The sequence below is a fragment of the Urocitellus parryii genome, chromosome 1 (assembly GCF_045843805.1).
Source record: "Urocitellus parryii isolate mUroPar1 chromosome 1, mUroPar1.hap1, whole genome shotgun sequence".
In the NCBI taxonomy this organism is placed as follows: domain Eukaryota; kingdom Metazoa; phylum Chordata; class Mammalia; order Rodentia; family Sciuridae; genus Urocitellus; species Urocitellus parryii.
Window position 1 is genome coordinate 62,181,562 of NC_135531.1, and position 23,908 is coordinate 62,205,469.

The window sequence follows — 23,908 nt, forward strand, 5'->3', positions numbered from 1 at the left end:
AAAAGAAGAAAAACACAGATCATATCTTGATTAAATTTCTTTTTCCTCAACATAGTCAAAGCTGAGTATCTGGACAGTTATAACAGGTTCCACAGAAGAGAAATAATAAAATAATCCAGTTGGGCTGAGGCCGTAGTTCAGTGGCAGAGCTCCTGCCTAGAATGTGTGAGGCACTGGGTTTGATCCTTAATACCACGTAAAAATAATCAAATAAAATAAAGACATTCTGTCCATCTACAACTACAAAAAGGTTTTTAAAAAATCTGGTTGCCACCATACTTCTGACCCCTATATCTAAACCAGAGGAAATTAAGAATAAAATCTATACAACTTTTAGAAGAAGAAAACATTATAATCTAATAATTCTATTAAATAATGTATTTTCACATGGTAAAAGTACAAAAAACAGTTCCAACAGGAAAGGACTCAGAAAATGCCAACCACATTATCTTCCTTGTATACAAAATGCTTGTATCGCCCGGAAACAAACCAAAAATCTCAAGAATGAGGAGGAGAGGCATGGGAAGATGGCGGCGGGGAATGAGTGAGCCGCTCTGTGCTCCGCGCCACCGCCACCGCAGCGTTATGTTGCTGCTTCTTTTTTTTTTTTTTTTTTTTTTAAATATTTTACATTATTTTTATTTATTTTTTTTTTAAAGATTCATTTTTTTTTTAAAGAGAGAGTGAGAGAGGAGAGAGAGAGATAGAGAGAATTTTTAATATTTATTTTTTAGTTCTCGGCAGACACAACATCTTTGTTGGTATGTGGTGCTGAGGATCGAACCCGGGCCGCACGCATGCCAGACGAGCGCGTTACCGCTTGAGCCACATCCCCAGCCCGTATGGTGCTGCTTCTTAAAAGAAGAAGTAAAGATCATTAAAGGAGATCTGTCGACAAGGATTCAGCACCTTGTCAAGAAAAGGGCCTAGATGGAGTGAATCCGCCACGACTTCAGCACGAGCAGTAAGGCTGCAGCCCCCGAGCTGCCAGGCTCCCTGGGCCCCTTCTCATTCCCCTCTCGGCCTCTCCGCTTCGCTTCTCCCCCGCCATCTCTCCTCCCACGCTCACTCCCTAAATCTAGATCTCAATCTCTTTCCCCCACCCCCTCTCTCGCATGCCCAGTACCCGGCCCCGAGGTGCTGCCTCCCCTCCCCCAGCCCGCACCCCCTCCACGGGGGTCCCGAAGGCCACAGCTTTGCCGCCACCGCCGCCGCCGCTGCAGCCACCGCCGCTACCGCCACCGCTTTCCGCGGAGCACCTTAGAACAGACTCTTAACCGCGAGAGTGAGCTGCCGAGTAAAATGGAACAGCTGATAAGATGAGTGACAATTTAAAATCTAAATGATCCAACATGACGGCGGACGCAGAGAGATCAAGTCTCTAACCCCTTCAGCTGCGCGGGCATAGGGAGAAGTAAACTGTCAAAATACTGTTCGCTCAGGACCACTAGGCACGGTTGAGCTGAAGTGGACCCCGGGCGAACGGTCTAGCCTTCTCAGAACACACCGTGCCCGAATTGGCTGCATTCTAGCTCAGGTTTGCCTGCTTCCTGTGACTCAACACTAATGATCCCGCTGAAATAACTAGTCGGCCAGCCTGAACTCAAAGAGGTAAAAGCCAACTGAGCACCACAGCCAGACCCAGGGAATCAGGAGTGACGCAGGACTAGCGGCGCAGAACTCCCAGCTATTGCTATCACCAGTGCTGACAACAGGTCCCTTGCACCAGCTATCAGGGGAGTTGCTGCTACCTGAGGGCAAACAAATTCGCTGGGGGCCCTCAGCCCCAAGCCCTACAAACTTAGGGTCTGAGGGAGGCAAACAGAAAGGGTGTGCCCAGGCACCCATGAAAACAGGGCTCCCAGGAGCAGCAGACCTGGCGTGTAGTCAGTATTGTGGTGAGTGTCACAGGTGAGCGGGGCCTGGCTTGAGGAACCACAAGAGAAGGCCCTAGACACTCAGGATTAGAGACCCACACAGTCTGGGAAGAAGAGCTGAGGCACAGTGATTGGTTCCCACCTATCAAGAAGAGAAGCCTGGCCCAGTGGGCATAGCTCCACCAACTGGATGAGAAGTTAATCGAGCTATATGACTGCATTTATTATTATTATTTTTTTTTAATGATTATTATTAGTATTTTTTTTAATTTATTTATTTTTTTTTATTTTATTTTCACTTTTTGTTGTTGATGTAGTTGTTGTTCTTTAACGTTCTTATTAATGGTTTCAATTTTTTTAAATTCTTTTTATTGTATTAGTATTACTATTATTTTTTAAACTTTAATTTCCATTTTTTTACTATCATTATAAAATTTTTTCTTTTTTTTTTTTTGGTTTTAAATTTTTATTTTTTTTCGTTTCTTCTTTCTTTCTTTTCACTTTTTTTTTTCTTTTGTCTTCTCACTTCTTTACAATTTTCCTATTCCCCCTTCCTTGAATTCTACCTGCCTACACTCATTCTCTTTAGTGACTTCTTCCCTCCCCTTCTAATATCTCTCCTCCCCAGTGCCTGCAAGCTAGGCAAACCTGCAACCCACGGGCGGGTCAGGTCCAGCAACCTGCCGAGTGACAGAACAGCTACACGTGTCTGCAGGGAACTCGGACAGGACCCAAAAGTAGGACAGGGCCAGTGGCTTGCTGTGGGGCGGAACCGACCCCTCCCCCAGTGCCTGCAAGCTAGGCGAACCTTCGACCCATCGGGAGGTTAGGCCCAGCAACCTATGGAGTGACACAGGTGCCCCTGGCGCCTGCTGGGTAGGTGGACCTTTGACCGACCAGCAAAGCAGACCTAGGGCCTGCCAGCATGGTAGACGGATCACACTAATTGGAGGAGGATCACAGCCACTACCTGCCCTGCAAGGGTGATTTTTCAACTATACAAGAGCAATATAATTAAATAGAGGGGGAAAATATCAAAGACACAACAATTTCACCAAGCAGAAAGAAACGCCAGCAGTATGAAACGACAAGGAAAGAAAGGACCACAGGCAATGCAGGTCAACTCAACTTTAGAAGAGGTAATAGCTGCAACAGATGGAATGTCAGATAGAGAGCTCAGGACATACATGCTTCAGATGATCTGGAGTCTCAAGGAAGACATGAGACAGCAAAATCAGACAATGAAAGATCACATTGACAAACAAATCCAGGAAGTAAAAGATCAATTTCACAGGGAGATAGAGGTAATAAAAAACAAACAAATAGAAATACTAGAGATGCAGGAAACAATAAACCAACTTAAAAACTCAATTGAGAATACTACCAGCAGAGTGGATCACTTAGAAGATAGAACATCAGACAATGAAGACAGAGTATTTCAACTTGAAAAGAACATAGATAGCTCAGCAAGTCTACTAAGAAACCATGAGCAGAACATTCAAGAGCTATGGGATAATATCAAAAGACCAAACTTAAGAGTCATTGGGATACAGGAAGGCACAGAGCTCCAAACCAAAGGATTAAGCAATCTATTCAGTGAAATAATACAAGAAAACTTCCCAGACTTGAAGAATGAGACAGAATCCCAAATCCTAGAAGCCTACAGGACGCCGAATGTGCAAAATCATAAGAGATCCACACCTAGACACATTATAATGAAGATGTCCAACATACAGAATAAGGAGAGAATTTTAAAAGCTACAAGGGAAAGGAAGCAGATTACATTTAGGGGTAAACCAATCAGGATAACAGCTGATCTCTCAACACAGACTCTAAAAGCTAGAAGATCCTGGAATAACATATTTCAAACGCTTAAAGAAAATGGATTCCAACCAAGAATCGTGTATCCGGCGAAATTAAGCTTCAGATTAGAAGATGAAATTAAAACCTTCCACGATAAAAAAAAGTTAAAAGAATTCGCAGCTAGAAAACCATCTCTTCAAAAAATCCTTGGCAAAACATTACAGGAAGAGGAAATGGAAAATAACATTGATAACCAACAATGGGAGGTAGGACAGTAAAGGGGGGAAAGTAGTCAAAGAGGATAACAAATCAGGTTTAGTAACATCAATAAACAAATATGGATAGAAGAACAAACAATATCTCAATAATAACCCTAAATGTTAATGGCTTAAACTCACCAATTAAGAGACACAGGCTAGTAGAATGGATCACAAAACAAGACCCAACAATATGCTGTCTACAGGAGACGCATTTGATAGGAAAAGATGTACATAGACTGAAGGTGAAAGGTTGGGAAAAATCATATCACTCATATGGACCGCGTAAACAAGCAGGAGTGTCCATACTCATATCTAATAAAATAGATTTCAAGCCAAAGCTAATCAAAAGGGATAAAGAAGGACACTTCATACTGCCCAAGGGAACCATACACCAACAAGACATAACAATCATAAATATATATGCCCCAAATAATGGTGCAGCCGTGTTCATCAAGCAAACTCTTCTCAAGTTCAAGAGTCTAATAGACCACCATACAATAATCATGGGAGACTTCAACACACCTCTCTCACCACTGGACAGATCTTCCAAACAAAAGTTAAATAAGGAAACTATAGAACTCAATAACACAATTAACCACCTAGACTTAATTGACATATATAGACTATACCACCCAACATCAAGTTGCTACACTTTTTTCTCAGCAGCATATGGAACCTTCTCAAAAATAGACCATATACTATGTCACAGGGCAACTCTTAGACAATACAAAGAGGTAGAGATAATACCATGCATCTTGTCTGATCATAATGGAATGAAACTGAAAATCAATGATAAAAGAATAAAGGAAAAATCAAGCATCACCTGGAGAATGAACAATAGGTTGCTGAGTGATCAATGGGTTTTAGAAGACATCAAGGAGGAAATTTAAAAATTCCTAGAGTTAAATGAAAACACAGACACAACATATCGGAATCTATGGGACACATTGAAAGCAGTTCTAAGAGGAAAATTCATTGCTTGGAGTTCATTCCTCAAAAAAAGAAAAAAACAACAAATAAATGATCTCATACTTCATCTCAAAATCCTAGAAAAAGAAGAGCAAAACAACAGCAAAAGAAGTAGAAGGCAAGAAATAATTAAAATCAGAGCTGAAATTAATGAAATTGAAACAAAAGAAACAATTGAAAAAATTGACAAAACTAAAAGCTGGTTCTTTGAAAAAATAAATAAAATTGACAGACCCTTAGCCATGCTAACGAAGAGAAGAAGAGAGAGAACCCAAATTACTAGCATACGGGATGAAAAAGGCAATATCACAACAGACACTTCAGAAATACAGAAGATAATAAGAAAGTACTTTGAATCCTTATACTCCAATAAAATAGAAGATAGTGAAGGCATAGATGAATTCCTTGAGTCTTATGATCTGCCCAGATTGAACCAGGAGGATATAGACAACCTAAACAGACCAATAACAATAGAGGAAATAGAAGAAACCATCAAAAGACTACCAACTAAGAAAAGCCCAGGACCGGATGGGTATACAGCAGAGTTTTACAAAACCTTTAAAGAGGAACTAACACCAATACTTTTCAAGCTATTTCAGGAAATAGAAAAAGAGGGAGAACTCCCAAATTCATTCTACGAGGCCAACATCACCCTGATTCCGAAACCAGACAAAGACACTTTAAAGAAAGAAAACTACAGACCAATATCTCTAATGAACCTTGATGCAAAAATCCTCAATAAAATTCTGGCGAATCAAATACATATCAAAAAAATTATACACCATGATCAAGTAGGATTCATCCCTGGTATGCAAGGTTGGTTCAATATACGGAAATCAATAAATGTTATCCACCACATCAATAGACTTAAAAACAAGAACCATATGATCATCTCGATAGATGCAGAAAAAGCTTTCGACAAAGTACAGCATCCCTTTATGTTCAAAACGCTAGAAAAATTAGGGATAACTGGATCATACCTCAACATTGTAAAAGCAATCTATGATAAGCCACAGGCCAGCATCATTCTGAATGGAGAAAAATTGAAGGCATTCCCTCTAAGATCTGGTACAAGACAGGGATGCCCTCTCTCACCACTTCTGTTCAACATAGTCCTCGAAACACTGGCCAGGACAATTAGGCAGACGAAAGAAATTAAAGGCATAAAAATAGGAAAAGAAGAACTTAAATTATCACTATTTGCAGATGATATGATTCTATACCTAGCAGACCCAAAAGGGTCCACAAAGAAGCTATTAGAGCTAATAAATGAATTCAACAAAGTGGCAGGATATAAGATCAACACGCATAAATCAAAGGCATTCCTGTATATGAGCGACAAATCCTCTGAAACGGAAATGAGGACAACTACTCCATTCACAATATCCCCCCAAAAAATAAAATACTTGGGAATCAACCTAACAAAAGAGGTGAAAGATTTATACAATGAAAATTACAGAACCCTAAAGAAAGACATAGAAGAAGACCTTAGAAGATGGAAAAATATACCCTGCTCATGGATAGGCAGAACTAACATCATCAAAATGGCGATATTACCAAAAGTCCTCTATAAGTTCAATGCAATGCCAATCAAAATCCCAACAGCATATCTTGTAGAAATCGATAAAAGAATCATGAAATTCATATGGAATAATAAAAGACCCAGAATAGCAAAAACAATACTAAGCAGGAAGTGTGAATCAGGCGGTATAGCGATACCAGACTTCAAACTATACTACAGAGCAATAGTAACAAAAACAGCATGGTACTGGTACCAAAACAGGCGGGTGGATCAATGGTACAGAATAGAGGACACAGTAACCAATCCACAAAACTACAACTATCTTATTTTTGATAAAGGGGCTAAAAGCATGCAATGGAGGAAGGATAGCATCTTCAACAAATGGTGCTGGGAAAACTGGAAATCCATTTGCACCAAAATGAATCTGAATCCCTATCTCTCGCCGTGCACAAAAGTTAACTCAAAATGGATCAAGGAGCTTGATATTAAATCAGAGACATGGCATCTGATAGAAGAAAAAGTTGGTTATGATCTACACGCTGTGGGATCGGGCTCCAAATTCCTCAATAGGACACCCATAGCGCTAGAGTTAACAACTAGAATCAACAAATGGGACTTACTCAAACTAAAAAGTTTTTTCTCAGCAAAAGAAACAATAAGAGAGATAAACAGGGAGCCTACATCCTGGGAACAAATCTTTACTCCACACACTTCAGATAGAGCCCTAATAACCAGAATATACAAAGAACTCAAAAAATTAGACAATAAGATAACAAATAACCCAATCAATAAATGGGCCAAGGACCTGAACAGACACTTCTCAGAGGAGGACATACAATCAATCAACACGTACATGAAAAAATGCTCACCATCGCTAGCAGTCAGAGAAATGCAAATCAAAACTACCCTAAGATACCATCTCACTCCAGTAAGACTGGCAGCCATTAGGAAGTCAAACAACAATAAGTGCTGGAGAGGATGCGGGGAAAAGGGCACTCTTGTTCATTGCTGGTGGGACTGCAAATTGGTGCAGCCAATTTGGAAAGCAGTATGGAGATTTCTCGGAAAGCTGGGAATGGAACCACCATTCGACCCAGCTATTCCCCTTCTCGGTCTATTCCCTAAAGCCCTAACAAGAGCATGCTACAGGGACACTGCTACATCGATGTTCATAGCAGCTCAATTCACGATAGCAAGACTGTGGAACCAGCCTAGATGCCCTTCAATAGATGAATGGATAAAAAAAATGTGGCATTTATATACTATGGAGTATTATTCTGCATTAAAAAATGAGAAAATCATAGAATTTGGAGGGAAATGGATGGCATTAGAGCAGATTATGCTAAGTGAAGCTAGTCAATCCTTAAAAAACAAATACCAAATGACTCCTTTGATATAAGGGGAGTAAACAAGGACAGGGTAGGGACGAAGAGCTTGAGAAGAAGATTTACATTAAACAGGGATGAGAGGTGGGAGGGAAAGGGAGTGAGAAGGGAAATTGCATGGAAATGGAAGGCGATCCTCAGGGATATACAAAATGTCATATAAGAGGAAAGGAGGGGTAAGACAAGATAATACAAATGGAAGAAATGATTTACAGTAGAAGGGGTAGAGAGAGAAAAGGGGAGGGGAGGGGAGGGGAGGGGGGATAGTAGAGAATAGGACAGACATCAGAATACATCAGACACTAGAAAGGCAATATGTCAATCAATGGAAGGGAAACTGATGTGATACAGCAATTTGTATACGGGGTAAAAGGGGAGTTCATAATCCACGTGAATCAAACCGTGTAATATGATGTATTAAGAACTATGTAATGTTATGAACGACCAATAAAAAAAAAAAAAAAGAATGAGGAGGATATGATTTGAGGGGAAAAAAACAAAAACAGTAAAAGCCATGAGCAAACTTAAATGAGCAAGATAGAGATTAAACCAAAAGCACTATATTGATAAGGTCATATCATTTAAAATAAATATCTAAAGTGATTTTTGAAAGATGAGCACTCAACCTTTCTATCCCCCTTGCCACTGATAACCACTATACTACTTTCTGTAAGTTTGAATATTTTATATAAATAAAATCATATGTCTTTTTGTATCTTATTTCACTTAACATGCTATCTTAAGGTTTATTCACATCGTAGCATGTCAGAATTTCATTACTTAAGGTTGAATATATTTCATTATGGATATCTACACTACTTTTTGTTTATCTCTTTATCCAGTGATGAACATGTAATGTTTTCCCACCTTTTGGCTTTGTGAATAAATGTTCAAACACTATTGTATAAACATCTGTTCAAGTTAACCTCCTTTCAATTCTTCTTTGTATATAACCAGATATGGGTAACTGGATCATATTGTAATTCTACTTTTAATTTTCTAAGGAACTGCCACACTTTTTTCCATAGTAGCTGCATCATTTTATATTCCCACCAGTAATCTTTATTTCTTCATCCTCATTGTTACATTTAGGTGTCCCCAAAAAACTAATGTCTGACACAATGCAATAAGTTTTAGAGGTGAAATGATTTGAGTTATGACAGCCTTAACCTAACCAGTGTGTTAATACTCTGGTAGGGATTAACTAAATGGTAACATATGCAGGTAGTGTATAGCTGGAAGAAGTAGGTCCCTGAGGGAGTGCCTTTGGGGTTTATATTTTGTTCTGGAGAGAGTGTGTCTGTCTGTCTGTCTGTCTGTCTGTCTCTCTCTCTCTCTCTCTCTCTCTCTCTTCTTCCTGGTGTGATATCACCAGCTGCTTTCCTCCACCACACTCTTTCACCATCATCAGCCTCACCTCAAGCCCAGAGGAGTGGAGCCAGCTGTTTGAGACCTCTGAAACCATGAGCACCCAAGTAAACTTTCATCCTCTAAAATTGTTCCTGACAGGTCTTTTGGTTACAGTAGCAAAAAAGCTGATTAAAACACTCACCAACACCTGTAGTTTGTTTTCTTGATAACAGTCATCCTAATGAGTATAAAAGTGGTCTCACCTTGTTGTAGCTTTGATTTGTATTTTTTAAATGATTAGTGATATGGAGCATCTATCCATGTGCTTATTGGCCATCTGTATATCTTGGTTGGAGGAAAGTCTATTCAACTCTGTTATCTACTTTTTTCACTGGATTTTTAGTTGTTGAGTTATAGAAATTATCTATATATTCTAAATATTAATCCCATTTATGAGATATGTGACTTGCAAATATTTACTCCTATTCTGTAGGTGGCCTTTACATTTTATTGATGATCTTCTTTGATACATATGTTAATTTTGATAAAATCCAAATTATCTATTTTGTTGTTGTTGTTGCTCGTGTTTTGTCATAGTAAGAATTCTTTGTCAAAACCAATGCCATGAAGTTTTTGTCCTGTTTTCTTCATACAGTTTTATAAAAGTTTCAGTTCTTACAGTTAGATCTGTGATCTGTTTTGATTTTCTTTTACATATGACACGAATTAGGGTTCCACCTTTATTCTCTTACAGATGGATATCCAGTTTTCTTAGCAGTATTTTGTTTAAAATACTGTCCTTTTTCCTTTATATGATCTTGCCCCTTGACCAAAAATCATTTGACCATATAAATGAAGGCTTATTTCTGGGCTCTCTATGGTACTGTGGTCTATATGTCTATCTTCATCTCAATATCTTACTGTTCTTATAACTGTGGTTCTATAGTAAGTTTTTAAATCAGAAAGTGTGAGACCTAAACTTTGCTCTTTTTCAAGATTTTTTGGGGTTATTCAGGGTCCCATGAGTCCAATGAGAATTTTCAGATAGATTTTTCTATTTTTGCAAAAAAGTAAAATCATTGGTGTTTTTAGTAAAACACATAGATTACTTTGACATCTTCATATTAGTCCTTCTTATTTATATTTTAATTTTTTTCAGCAACATTATAAAGCATTCAGTTTACAAATCTCTCGCCTCTCTGGTTAAGCTTATCCCTAATTATTTTACTCTTTTTGATGCTATCATAAAAGGAACTATTTTCTTAATTTCCTTTACAGATTGTTTACTGTTAGTGTATAAAAATACAACTGATTTTGCCTGTTAATTCTGTATTCTGCAACTATGCTAAATTTAGGTATTAATTCTTTTTTTAATTTTTTAGTTTTAGGTGAACACAATATGTTTATTTTATTTTTATGTGGTGTTGAGGATCGAACCCAGCGCCCCACACATGCCAGGCGAGTGCGCTACCGCTTGAGCCACATTCCCAGCCCAGTATTAATTCTAACAATTATTTTTTGTGGAATCTTGAGGGTTTTCTATGTAAACACCATGTTGTCTGGGAACAAAGATAATTTAACTTCTTCCTTTCTAATTGGATGCCTTTTATTTCTTCTTCTAGTTTGACTGCTCTGGGTAAAATTTTTAGTACTACATTGAATAGAAGTGGCAAAAGCAAGAATCCTGATCAAATTCCTGATCACAGAGTAAAAGATTTCAGTCATTCACCACTGAATATTATGCTAGCTTTTATGTTTTTTCATGCCTTTTAGTATGTTGTAATAATTTTCTTCAATTCCTAGTGTTAATGGTTTTACCATTAAAGAGTGTAACAAATTTTGTCAGATGCCTCTTCTGTATAAATTAAGATGATCATGTGGTTTATTTTCCCTTCATTCTATTAATTTAGTATATTACATTGACTTTCATATGCTGTTCAAATTACTTTTTAAACACTGAATAATAGTTAAGATGCAAAATTATACAATAATTTTTAAACTCAGGAAGAAAAAAGAAATTGTACTAAATGTCTTAACAATATTGACAGGTCATTCCTCACAGCAATAAATAAAGATGGGAACAATGTGCAGAAATTTAATTTATAAATAACTACTCACTAATTTATAGGTAACAAAAAAGGAGGGGAGGAGACCAGTTGCAACAGTAGCCACATCAGGAATGGTGGCACACACTACTGATAGATTCAGCTTTTAAAAAGAGGCTGTGGTGGAAAGAGTAAATGGAAAGTTAAGAGCCCTTGATTTGACTAGAGCAAAACTGACAGAAAACCCACTAACGTTCTATAGATAGGTACCACCAGTAAAATCTGAGGACTGGTATTAAGGAACTGGTCCTGATGCACATCATGACTGCAGAAAATCTTGGCCCTTTAAGCAATTTCCAAACCAATAATTTGAAGGGAAAAAAAAAAAGATGCCAGCAACAATCTTAACTTGAATTCTTTAAAATATACATAGAAATGAAATAACTACGTTGAAAGAAGCAAGAGAATGAACAGTCTACAAAGATATAGAAAAAAATATTTATTGTAATCATTAACTCAAGACAATAAGAATTGTGCATGTTATTAACTTCCGTTTCTTAAAGGAACTTTTCAGGTTTTCCTATAGTAACAATGCATCTGGTTTAATATATTTTGGAAATATATATAACCAAAATATCTACAACTTTGTAATTACTTTTAATTGTTTTCAACTCAATCATATCCAACTAAATACTCTGTGACATGTTTGGCTATGATGTAACATATGTCAATAACTTTCATTAGGAATTTTAAGTCTCAACTATCAAAGAAAGATTAAAATTTGTCCATTATCTCATAATTACAAAGATAAATGAACTAAATCAGAGAGAGAATTTCAAAATCCAACATCTAATAACAGAATATTCACATACATACACACACACACACACACACACACACACACACGTCTGTGTGTACAAACATGGAAGGTTTTAAATAATTTGGAGAGTTTCCACATAGAAATACAGTGCTAATTATAAATCAAATTAAACACTGAATGAAAAGGAGAAAAAACGATTGTCATTAACATTTCACTGAAAAAAATTCAAGCAAATAAGTATAATTATTTAATAAAAGGGGGAACAAGCAAGCAAAATTTGTAAGTTGAAAATTGAGATTTAAAAACACAGCATTCAATAGTATCCAAAATACAAAAATGTTTAAGGAAAGTACTAACAAAACAACAGAAGTTCAAATATAACACTAAAAACTACATACACTGCCAAGAGAAACTGAATTTCTAAACAAAGGGTAGAATCATACTCATGAAGCATAAGAATAAATACTGTGAAAATGTTAATTCTCCCAAAATTATGTATAGATTTAATGCAATTCCAATATAAATCCCATGAGCCTTTTCTTTCCTTTCAGAAACCAACAAGCTGACTCTAAACTTTACATGGAAACACAAAAGTTAGACAACAACCAAAAAAAAAAAATCTTGTAAAACAAAATTAAGATTGGAGAACTTACAGTATATTTTACTTTGAGGATATAGAAATTAAAACTAAGGGACTCAGGAAATGATAGCTATAAAGATTAGTAATCCAGAGAAGAGCCAGATCTCAGATGTCAGATGCAGACACATGTCTCAGTTGAAGTGTCATGTATACAGGGTAAACTGATTTTTATTGAAGGTTAACTTTAAAGAGGAAAGGATAGCCTTTTAAACCCACAGCAAAGGGAAAACTGGATATTCAGGGGCAAAAAATAAACACCTTGGCTTTTATCCCACACCATACACAAAAGTTAATGCCAATGGATTCTAGTCCTAAACATAAAAACTAAAAACAGTAAAGCAAGGTCTTTTCAGCCTTGCAGCAGGCCAAGAAAGCTTAGACAATAACTCATTCTATGAACCTAGCTCAACCCATATCAGAAACCTTTTCAAAAGACAAGATCAACATCACATAAATATGCAAAAATGTGTCTACATGAATTCTACAAGATACATTATATCCAAAGAGTAAGACATTAGAAATATTTAAATATTGGGGCTGGGATTATGGCTCAGCGGTAGAGCACTTGCCTCACACAAGAGGCACTGGGTTCAATCCTCGGCACCACACAAAAATAAATAAAATAAATAGATATTGCCCATCTTTAAAACAAAAAGAAAGAAATATTTAAATGTTAAATTATTTCCAATAAAATCAGAAATGTCCTCTACTATCCACAGTATTCAACATCATGGTAGAGCTGTATTCAATGCAGATACAAGAAAAATAAGACATAAATATTTAAAATTAAAATATAAATTATTATTATAGCTTCCACATGTTATAATTATCTGTCCAGAAAATCCAAGAAAAGGACTGAAAAGATTATTGGATAAGTTAAAGGAGAGTTCACTTAGAAAGCTAAATGCAAGTTACAGAAAAGTTATTCGTTTCAATGGGGACCACTCGTAATGAAAATCAAGGGTAAAAAAAAAAATACAAAGAAACCAATCTAACAAGGAACGCAAGACCATGATGAAAACTACAAAGTATAACACTACTGAAAGGGAGGGAGAGGAAGCAAGCACATTCTGTTATCCCAAAGTCCAAAATTAGTATTTAAGAGTACTTAACTATTTGATTTTTAAGTTTATTTGAAAGATAAAATCTCTATTTTTATACCTCAATATTATTCAAAATAAATAATTTAAAACTTTACAAATAATAAATGTTTATATTATTTGCATAACAAATATTTGTATCACTTGTGTAAGAGTGGTTATTAATTACTAATCATTTTCCTATAATTAAAAAAAACATTTCCCTTTAAACAAAATTTCTCAAAAAGAGACAGATAGTCTGTAACTACCAGGTATGCATGGCTATATTTACATTTTGTATAATCCACTTATTTACATTTAAGTTATATTTATGATAGTCCAGTAGTCTAGATTATGGGAATATATCTATTTATTGGTGTCAAAAACATAATACAGAAAATAACACCTAATGCCACATTTTTCGATTTTTTAAAAATTTTTTACCTAAAGACTACTTTATACACTTGCCCTCACTTTCTGAACCAGAAATTTCAATACTATTCTGTAATTTAGTGAAATAAATTATTTTAATGGAATGTAAGAGCCAAAGTTTAAAGAAATAATTAAGGAAAGTCAAGGGTCATTTTACTCTTACCTATGGAAGTTAGCAAAAGGAAAAAAAGTTAGTGGGAGGGAAATCTCATGAAAAGAGAAAGATCAGCAGGGGAAGGAGAGGAGGAATAGAGGCAGTACTAGAGAATGAAACTGACCAAATTATTCTGTGTTCAAGTATGAATATGTAACAATGAATCTCGCTAATATGTACAATTATAATAATCAATTAAATTCTTTAAAAAAGAAAGTACTAAGAAAAGTAAAAACAAATAAAAATATAGTAACTATGCTTCCTTCCAAATCTTTTTGTTTTCATAGTATTCCTCAATATCATTTTGGATAGCTGGAAAATATTCCATATTTTACTATCTACTGTTGGACATCTAAATTCTTCTGAAGTTTTTGCCATCAGAAATAAAAATTAAATAATGTTTTTAAAAAGATAAAATAATTAAGGGAAGTCCCTTCTCTGAATAGTAGTGCAATACTGAGACCTGTAGAAATATAAACTGAAACCACAAAAGTTATCTTAATAATTCACTGGAAAAAGTATAACTGATCTGTTACCTTTAACATTTCTGTCAAAACTTTGATTAAATTCTTCATTACAACACAAAATAGTAAAAATATTATTTATTTGGTGTACTACAACTTGAAACATTGAGAATTAACTTATCAAGAGTAGTTTGAAAAAAAAAAGTCATTTGAACAGGGCTTGCCTTGTTCTCACTGTGTAACTTATAATACTGAGCAAGCATCTTTTCTCTAACTTGATAAACTGTCATAATCCTTTCTAAATTTGGATTAGCTTCCAACATTTTATCTTTTGTACTTTCAATGCTAAATTATCTCTGGGAATTCCTTTAGTTAATGGTATTCTACCAGCATGGTTTCTTCTGGGACATCTTCATCTTTTATCAAAACCCCTTTCCTACCAGGCACAGTGGTGCATATCTGTAATTCCAGCAGCTCAGGAGGCTTAAGCAGGAGGATTGCAAGTTCAAAGTCAGCTCAGCAACCTAGTGAAGCAACTCAATGAGGTAATGAGCAACTCAGTGAGACCATGTCTTTAGATAAAATATATTAAAATATATTAAAAGGGCTGGGATGTGACTCTGTGATTAAGCACTCCTGGGTACAATTCCCAATACCCAAAAAAAATCCTTTCTGTCATTTACATTGATAACTTATCTTTACAAAGTTCTTTCAGTTAGTTAGAAATTCAGACATGCTTGTCAAAAAGGAGTGATGTCAGTATTGCCACAGCTCTTTCTGTATAACTCCATTAACACTCTACCTGAATTTCATTTCCAGTGAAATTACTTTTCATTTCTTTGGGGCACTTTCATCTTTGCTGACCAAATCCCTCTTTCAATTACCCATTTTTATAAAATGTTACATGGGTTTCTCATCAAAAAACAAGGCAACACAACTATATTCATTTCTGTATGAGGCTGAATGTAACATGCATACAGCAATCAATCACCGATACATTTAGAAAAAGTGAAAAGATAGATCAACAATCATGATGCACATTTGTAATTTACAAACTGGTGTACTTACTGCCTGAAGAACTAGCAGTAAAGTTTGTATATGATGCAGTCACTCAGTTAATACACCATGGTAGCTGAAATTTGCACTGTTATTGAGGGACTTAAATAAATTACTTAACTAAATTGTGGTAATTAAAGTTCATGTGTGTAAAAACCATGCAAGTCAAGGACAGTGGCAAATGCCCTGCACTCCCAGCTACTCAGCAGGCTAAGGCAAGAGGATGGCAAGTTCAAGACCACCCTAGGATTCACAGCATGACTCTATCTCAAATAACTGCAGGAACTGTCTATCCATAAATACTATTATGCAAAAAGCATAACATTTAATTAAAAATTTATAAGATGATTCTCAAAATCGCCACCTTCATTGCCTGAAGGCAAGACCAGATCATTCTTAGGTTATCCACAGATAATAATTAGTCCTTGCTTTCATATATTTCATTTTCATACCACTTTACTCTTTAACAGAACCTATTAATATCTGTAACCATTTTTCTTAAATGGAACTTGGACATTAATATAACAAGAAAGAAAATTTCAAGTTCTCCTATGTGGCATTGCCTTCTGAAAAATAGTACTATTTCCTATTTACTATTACTATAGTAAAGTTTATTTTTGCAATTATGCAAATGAATTATATTTTTTTATCTTATTACATAAAGATAATGGAAAATAAAATCAGCAATAGCATAGTAGTAATAAGATAGACTTTGTGAATTTAATTCCATTGAAACAAAAGCAGGACTCCTTAGCATCAAAGAGTTACCAAAATTAGATCAGTTTTTTTCCCTTGTGAATATGAAAAATATCAAATAAAGAGAGAGTGATCACAATACAAATTACAAACATATTTTGTTAAAGATGGTATATATAATTAGGAACTGCATTATATTTTTAGCTCTCTGCTAACAGAACCCCCTCTAATAACATAGTAGTTAATTATTTGAATTGTGCATTTTAACTAAAATGTAGTATATGCTCTTGCCTTTAACAATGCTTATTAAAGTTCTAGGCTATTAAATTGCATGTGTTTTTATTGGTAGTAATGGAATTTGAAAAACGAAAGTGTGCTTATAACTTTTAGGTAGAATTACCAAAACATTCCTTGAATATTCCTCTTTGCATGAAGTCTATGCAGGATGATAGCTATATCATTGTCCTTTGTCTATAAAATAATTCCTTCTATCTCACAGGAAAATATTAGATATTAGAGGTAGAAAAGTTAAGAAAAATAGATGAAATTAGAACCCAAGTGTCTTGTTTTTGGATACTTCAATACTTTCACACTTTTAGATAGGATATTCTAACTTAACATTAAAGAATAAATGGGATATTATTTACACATTATTTAATATATATAGTTAATATAATCACTACCTATCCATTTTACAAAAATCAAAATAATCTATTTTACCTACCCCAACAATCCGTTTCATAGCATCCAATTTAGCTGAATCTTTGTTGCTCTCCAACATCTGTTTTAGATCTTCATTCCTATTACAAGAATCAAAAATTCCATAGTTGGATTTTTACATAAGACAGTTATTAAAATATATTATTTTTGTAAAAATTTGAAATAATACTATGGACAATCTTAAGTAACTTATTCTTATTTATAACTAAATATACATTTCTTGTTTAACCCTTGTTTATTCATGTGCTATGCTGTCTTCATGAAGCCCACCAATGAAACCAACAAACAAAAACCTGTTCTTCAGTGTTGCATTTAATACTTAAATATCAATGCAAATACAGGCATATCAATTCTGTCATCCCAAATTTTGTCATAATCATAAAATAAAACAGGAAAAACCCTTGAATTAGCATTAAAATAGTTATAGAAAAAAACTTGCAATCACCATTTGATCTAACAAATGCTCTTGGGCATTTTCCCCTTAAAAATGAAAATTTAGACTCACAAAACCCTATACACAAGTTTTATTACTATTAGTCAAAAGAGAAACAGCTCAGATATCCTTCAATGGATGAATACTGTGGTATATCCATTCCATGGAATACAACTCAGTAACAGAAAGAAACAAACTATTGATGAATGCAACAAAAAAAAGTATGCTGAATGAGAAACGTCAATATTAAAGGTTTTATGCTGTATGACTCATTCAGTGATAAAGGAGCTCCTGGTTCCATTCCCAGTATCGGGGGAGGTGGGTGACTTCACAAGATGACATAAATGTTCTGTATCTTTACTGTGATAGTGATTTCACAGGTATACACACCTTTCAAAATTCTTCCAATTCTAAGATTTAAGTGGATAATTTATTGTGTGGAAACCATATCACCAAAGAGTTGATATTTAAAAATTTTATAGCACCTTGGTCACATTTGTGGATAAGATATTTAGTTCTCTAAAACAATATATCTACCTTTGGGAAGTGAGATCAAATATTTCATCACTCTTAAATTAAGAATATCAAATTCATGTTTCCAAGAATTTAAATTAGTGAATCTTATTTGGTACACCAAACAAAAAGAAGACTGCCAGGAAGCTAAGCTTATAGTAATATAAACCACCAAATAAAAACTATAATCCCAGCTATTCAGATGGCTAAGGCAGGAGGATTTTAAGTTCAAGGTCAGCCTCAGCAATTTAGTGAGACTCTGTCTCAAAAAATAAAAGGGGTGGGAATGTAGCTCAGTGATATGATAATGTAAATGAGAACTTCCTTCTCAGTTGAAGCTTAAATACAGGCCAGAAGAGCTTCTTTACTCCAAATACATAGCCTTAACAAAACAAAAACAAAAAAAAAAAGAAAGAAATCTTACTTTACCCTTAAACATTTTGCAACTCTAGCCCTAATATAAGCAGTAATCACTAAGTATTAAATGGTAAGGTTTGGGGGTATAGCTAGAACACTTGTCTAACATGTTCAAGGCCCCAGGTTTAAATAAAAATAATTTAATTTTTTTTTCTTAAATAAATGATTGACCCAAGCATTACTATGGGCTAAATTATGTCTTTCCATCCCCAATTTCATATGTTGAACTCCTAACCTACTAACTCAGTATGGGACTATATTTGGAGACAGAGCCTTTGAAGAGGTAATTCACCTAAAATAAGGATCTAAGGGTGGATCCTAATCCAAAATGAGTAGTGTTCTTGTAAGAAGAGATTAGGACAAACACACAGAGGAATGTCCCACACAGGGACATAGCAAGAAGATGGCCATCTACAAGCAAGAAAGAGCTTAAGAAGAAGCCAAAGTTGCCAACAATTTGATCTTTCAGTCTTCAGAATTGTGAGAAATAAAATCGTGAAAAAATAAATTTCCATAGATTAAATCATCCCATCTGTGGTATTTTGTTATGGTAAACTAATGGAGCGGTTAAATATTCCAAATTCTCATTGCAGCTAAAAAAGTTTTTAGAAAACTAAGAACATTTTTTCCAAAAAGAATATAGGCAATAAAGCTGGGCACAGTGACGCCCCTATAATCCCATCTACTCAGGATTGAGGTAGGAAGATCACAAGTACGAGTCCAACATCAGAAATTTAGTAAAACCCTGTCTCAAAATAAAAAAAAATAAAAAGGGCTAGGGATGTGGCTCAGTGGTAGAGTGTTCTCCAGTACTGGAAAATAAAATTTTTAAAAAGCAATGAAATTTATTTTGAAAAAATTACTCTTACTTTCCAAACTACTCATAAAATTAATGCAATGGTGGCCATTTGTGGGAGATTTAAAAAAATAACTAAATACAATAATTAAGACATCTAGGGCTGGGGATGTGGCTCAAGCGGTAGCGTGCTTGCCTGGCATGCGTGGGGCACTGGGTTCATTCCTCAGCACCACATAAAAATAAAATAAAAGATGTTGTGTCCCCCGAAAACTAAAAAATAAATATTAAAAAATAATCTCTCTCTCTCTCTCTCTTAAAAAAAGACATCTATGTTTCCCTAAAATTGCAACCACAAATACATAATAGATTCAGCAATATATAAAAACTGTCTCTGAGGATATACAACTACTATTAAAATATTATATATAAATATTCACTATAATAAACTTTACATTCTTTTAAAACTTCTCAGGCTCTTTCATATTGCACAGGCAACAGAAAAGGGAGTAAAGTTAATGCAAATAATGTTATCTCCTTTTCCTCTAATTTTGCCATTTTCCCTTATTATCAATTGACTGAGTATAATTTTGTAAGTGAAAATCCCAAACATAAAAGAAACCTTGAAAATCTTATTGAAAGTTAAGAAAGCAAATAAATAAACAAACAAGGAAGTAACTGGATAAGAACTAAACTGAAAGATATATGGGTGGTGTATATATTTGATCACACTCATACATGCCACAAAGGAAGAAAACAATTTTCTCCTGCCTGTTCCCTTTTCCTTTTCCCCACGAGTATTCCATCATTCTCCTCTACCAGTGTTATCTATAGACAGAAGTGAGCAGTGAAGAAGAATGAAACATCAATTTTTAGGACAGCCCAACCTCTAACCCCAGACATAATCTTATTCATGTCCTAATGGAAACCTAGTTTGTTCCTCTTAAGCCCAAGATGCCAGAGTCCCCTACTCAAACACCTTGGTCCTGACCTGCTCTCTCAAACTAAAAACAAGAAAACAGGATTCTGGTATTAAAGCCAAAGGTTTTGCTCTTCTCATTTAAGAGAAGAGATATTCTTCAACAGCAAAAACAATGTCTTGGGGCTGGGGCTGTAACTCAGTAGCAGAGTATTTGCCTAGCATGTGTGAGGCACTCGGTTCGATCCTAAGCATCACATACATACATACATACATACATACAAAATATTAAAAAAACCAAACATCTTTTATGTTAACATAGGGAAAGAGCTAATAAACAAGAAACAAGAAGAGAAAACGCTAGGCCTTGTTTCACCTTGATGCAATGTTCAGCTTCTCAAAATGTCTGTCAATAAGACCTAAAAAGTTCTGATACTTAATTACATATTTCTTCCCAAATTTCTCTCTTCTTGTCATCAAAATAGTAAATATTTGGAAGAGTTAATACCACAACTCTTCATTCACCTTCAAAATACATTCACATCTAGCTGGGATATGATATAGCTCAGTTGATAGGGTGCTTGGCTTGCATGCACAAGGCCCTGGGTTTAATCCCCAGCACCAAAAAATAAATCTTCCTTCCAAAATATATTCACTTCTACTGAGTCATTTTAAGTTTACCTTTTTCATATGTGAATTCAAAAATGATCCATTAATATGTATTACTACAAACATCTTAGAAATTAAAAAATTCTTTTTGCTAAACATCAAGATTGAAAATAATGTTGTATCAGCAATATTTTCATAGAGTCAAAACAAATCCTTGCTTCAGAAAAAAAGTGGGTTTTTTGATTGATTGTTTTATTTACTTAGTTCTTCATATACCTAGTTACCTGCAGCTGTCTGGCTTTCAGTATTAGGATACCAACTTTATTTTTACGTAAGTGACATCTTGTGGTGTTAAATGGTATAACTTTTCCTTTCATGTTCAAAAAATGCCTATTTTAAGTTTCAAGGAACAGAGAAAAGTTAAAGCACTTATTATTACCAGGAAAGTCACTCATATTCTAGCACCAGAATAACTAACTATGAAAAGCAAAATTTTACCAGTTACATATAAGAATTTAAGAAGTATTGGGGCTTTTACACAGTATAAATTACCTTTTTTATACATCTAAAATCCACAACTCATTAAACCTTTCCACTCCTTTTAAAGACAATGTAAATCACGGGAAAAATCAAAACTATGTCACACTATTGCTATTATCAATGCTACTCAAAGCATTCTCTGAGGAAGTTTCATGCAAGAACTTTTACCAATCCACAAACTTCTATTACTGACCTTTTACCAATCAACAAACTTCTATTACTGACCTTTTAAGAAATACATACAGAAATTCAGAGTATGCACATTTAGAAACCTGACAAAGCAATCTGACAGTAAAATTTTATGCTTATTGAATCAAATACATAAAATTGGAGCTTATATTTTCATATGCTTTTTTCATTTTATTTTTCTAGTAATTTATTTTTATTGTAGTTTATAGAATTATCCATCCATGACAAGTTGAAAATATTAAATAAAAAAGGTCCTTCCCCAGTTTGAGGGCACTGAACTACATAATCATCTTTTCTTTTTTTTCTTTTTTGCAGGGGGCGCAGGGTGAGGATGTCAATTTTATTTTGGTATTACAATAAAATCATTTTTAAGAGTACATTATAGTGAGTTTTCAAATAAGTAGAAAGCCATGTAATCACTACACAACCTTCGTGTGGTACATTTTCATCTCAAAAAGTTTGTTCATGCCCTTTTACAGTCACTCTCCTCGATATTCCCTATCCACCTCAACTTTATAGATCAACTTTCTATTACTATACTTTGTCTATTCTAGAATTTTATATAAATGAGATCACACAACATTTGGTATCTTGTGTTTGTCTTCTTTCACATAGCATAAGTATGCATTCAGGCTGCTACACCTATCAATAACACATCATTTTTAATCTAATTATATCAATCTGCCAAAGTTTGTTTATCTAGTCAATAATGAATGTATATTTGGTTTCTTTCCATTCTTTTGTGACCATGAGTAAAGCTTCTATGGATAATTTTTATATTTTTTAAGTGCCACAAAAACTATATATATATTTATGGGGTACCATGTGATGTTTCAATACATGTAACATTTGATACTGTTCAAATCAGAGTAAGCATATCTAGCATATCTATCTCCTCAAACATATATGATTTCTTTGTGATAAAAACATTAAAAATCCTTTCTTCTGGCTTTTTTGAAATATCCAGTACTTTACTGTCATTATCTAGTCACTCTACCCAGTTACCTTCTTTTTTCTCAATTACCAAAAGTTGTGTATCACAGAAAGCAATACCTGAAACTTAAATCCAGAAATGATAGACTGGGAAAAGTGATGCAGAATAGTGACTTTCAACTGGAGGCACATCTCCAAAAAAAATTTATCAAGAGCTACAAAGAGGAAAGGGTTGAATCTTTACTAAGCCCTCTTCCCAAATTATAAAACTCAGGCACCTCTTTATGCTTTGAGAACCACTCAAACAAAAGATCATACTATGGGCTGGGGATGTGGCTCAAGCGGTAGAGCGCTCGCTTGGCATGCGTGTGGCCCGGGTTTGATCCTCAGCACCACATACAAACAAAGATGTTGTGTCCGCCAAAAACTAAAAAAAAAAAATTAAAAACTTCTCTCCCTCTTTAAAAAAAAAAAAAAAAAAAAAAGATCATACTACTCCAGATGGCGCTTTGTAAACATAAATGGATGTGCAGAAAGAAAAAAAGGAAAGCTGAATACAAAAGTCAGGATTTACCTATTTCCCGTGCTACATACCAAAGGGATGGGCCTTCATGGTGAGTTTATGTGTACAACATTAAGATTTAATAATGCTTTCAGGTTGCTTAGGGCCTACACTCCCCATGGATGACACTTGGAACCTAGAATAGCTTTGGGCACTATGTATTCTCTTAATAAGTACAAGAGAAAATAAAAACAAAACACATACTCATCCATCTCTTAACTCTCTAAAAGGAAGAACCATAAATTATCCAAGTAAATATGAACATTTCCTACTATACTGCTCACAAGAATGAAAAGTCCATAATGTTATAACCATTTCCTCAACCCTCCATAGTTTTCTTTTTCTCCCTTATTCATATAAAAGTTGCCTCACACAAGACAACAAATTGCCTCTTAATTTAAAAATCCAATATAAAATCTCATGGATACTTTTAGATTATTCCTCCATTCTAATACAATTAACTACTCTTCTTCCACCCTTAAACCTCTTCCCTTAGATTGTATAACTCTATTCTCATCTGATTCTCCATGTACATTTGTGGCACACCAAAAAAGAAAAATTAGGGGAAAAACTTGCTCTCATTGATTTCATTCTAGTAAGTTAAAAAAACAATAAACATAATAAATAAGTAAATTATCAGTCATGAGATTATATGGGAAGAAAATAGAACAGAGGGAAAGAGAATGCAGAAAAAAAAAAGGAGGAGGAGGCAATCTTAAATAGGG

General features: G+C 34.8%; 1 protein-coding gene across 3 annotated transcripts in view; it reads right to left on the reverse strand.

The window, feature by feature from the left end:
• The window catches only part of Ap3b1 (adaptor related protein complex 3 subunit beta 1), a 248,121-nt gene that overhangs the window by 203,134 nt on the left and 21,079 nt on the right, over positions 1–23,908 (reverse strand). For all 3 annotated transcript variants that reach the window (XM_026393221.2, XM_026393223.2, XM_026393222.2), the window contains exon 2: positions 17,277–17,352. In XM_026393221.2, the coding sequence (XP_026249006.2) occupies positions 17,277–17,352 (76 nt within the window). The remainder of the gene's footprint in view (positions 1–17,276; positions 17,353–23,908) is intronic.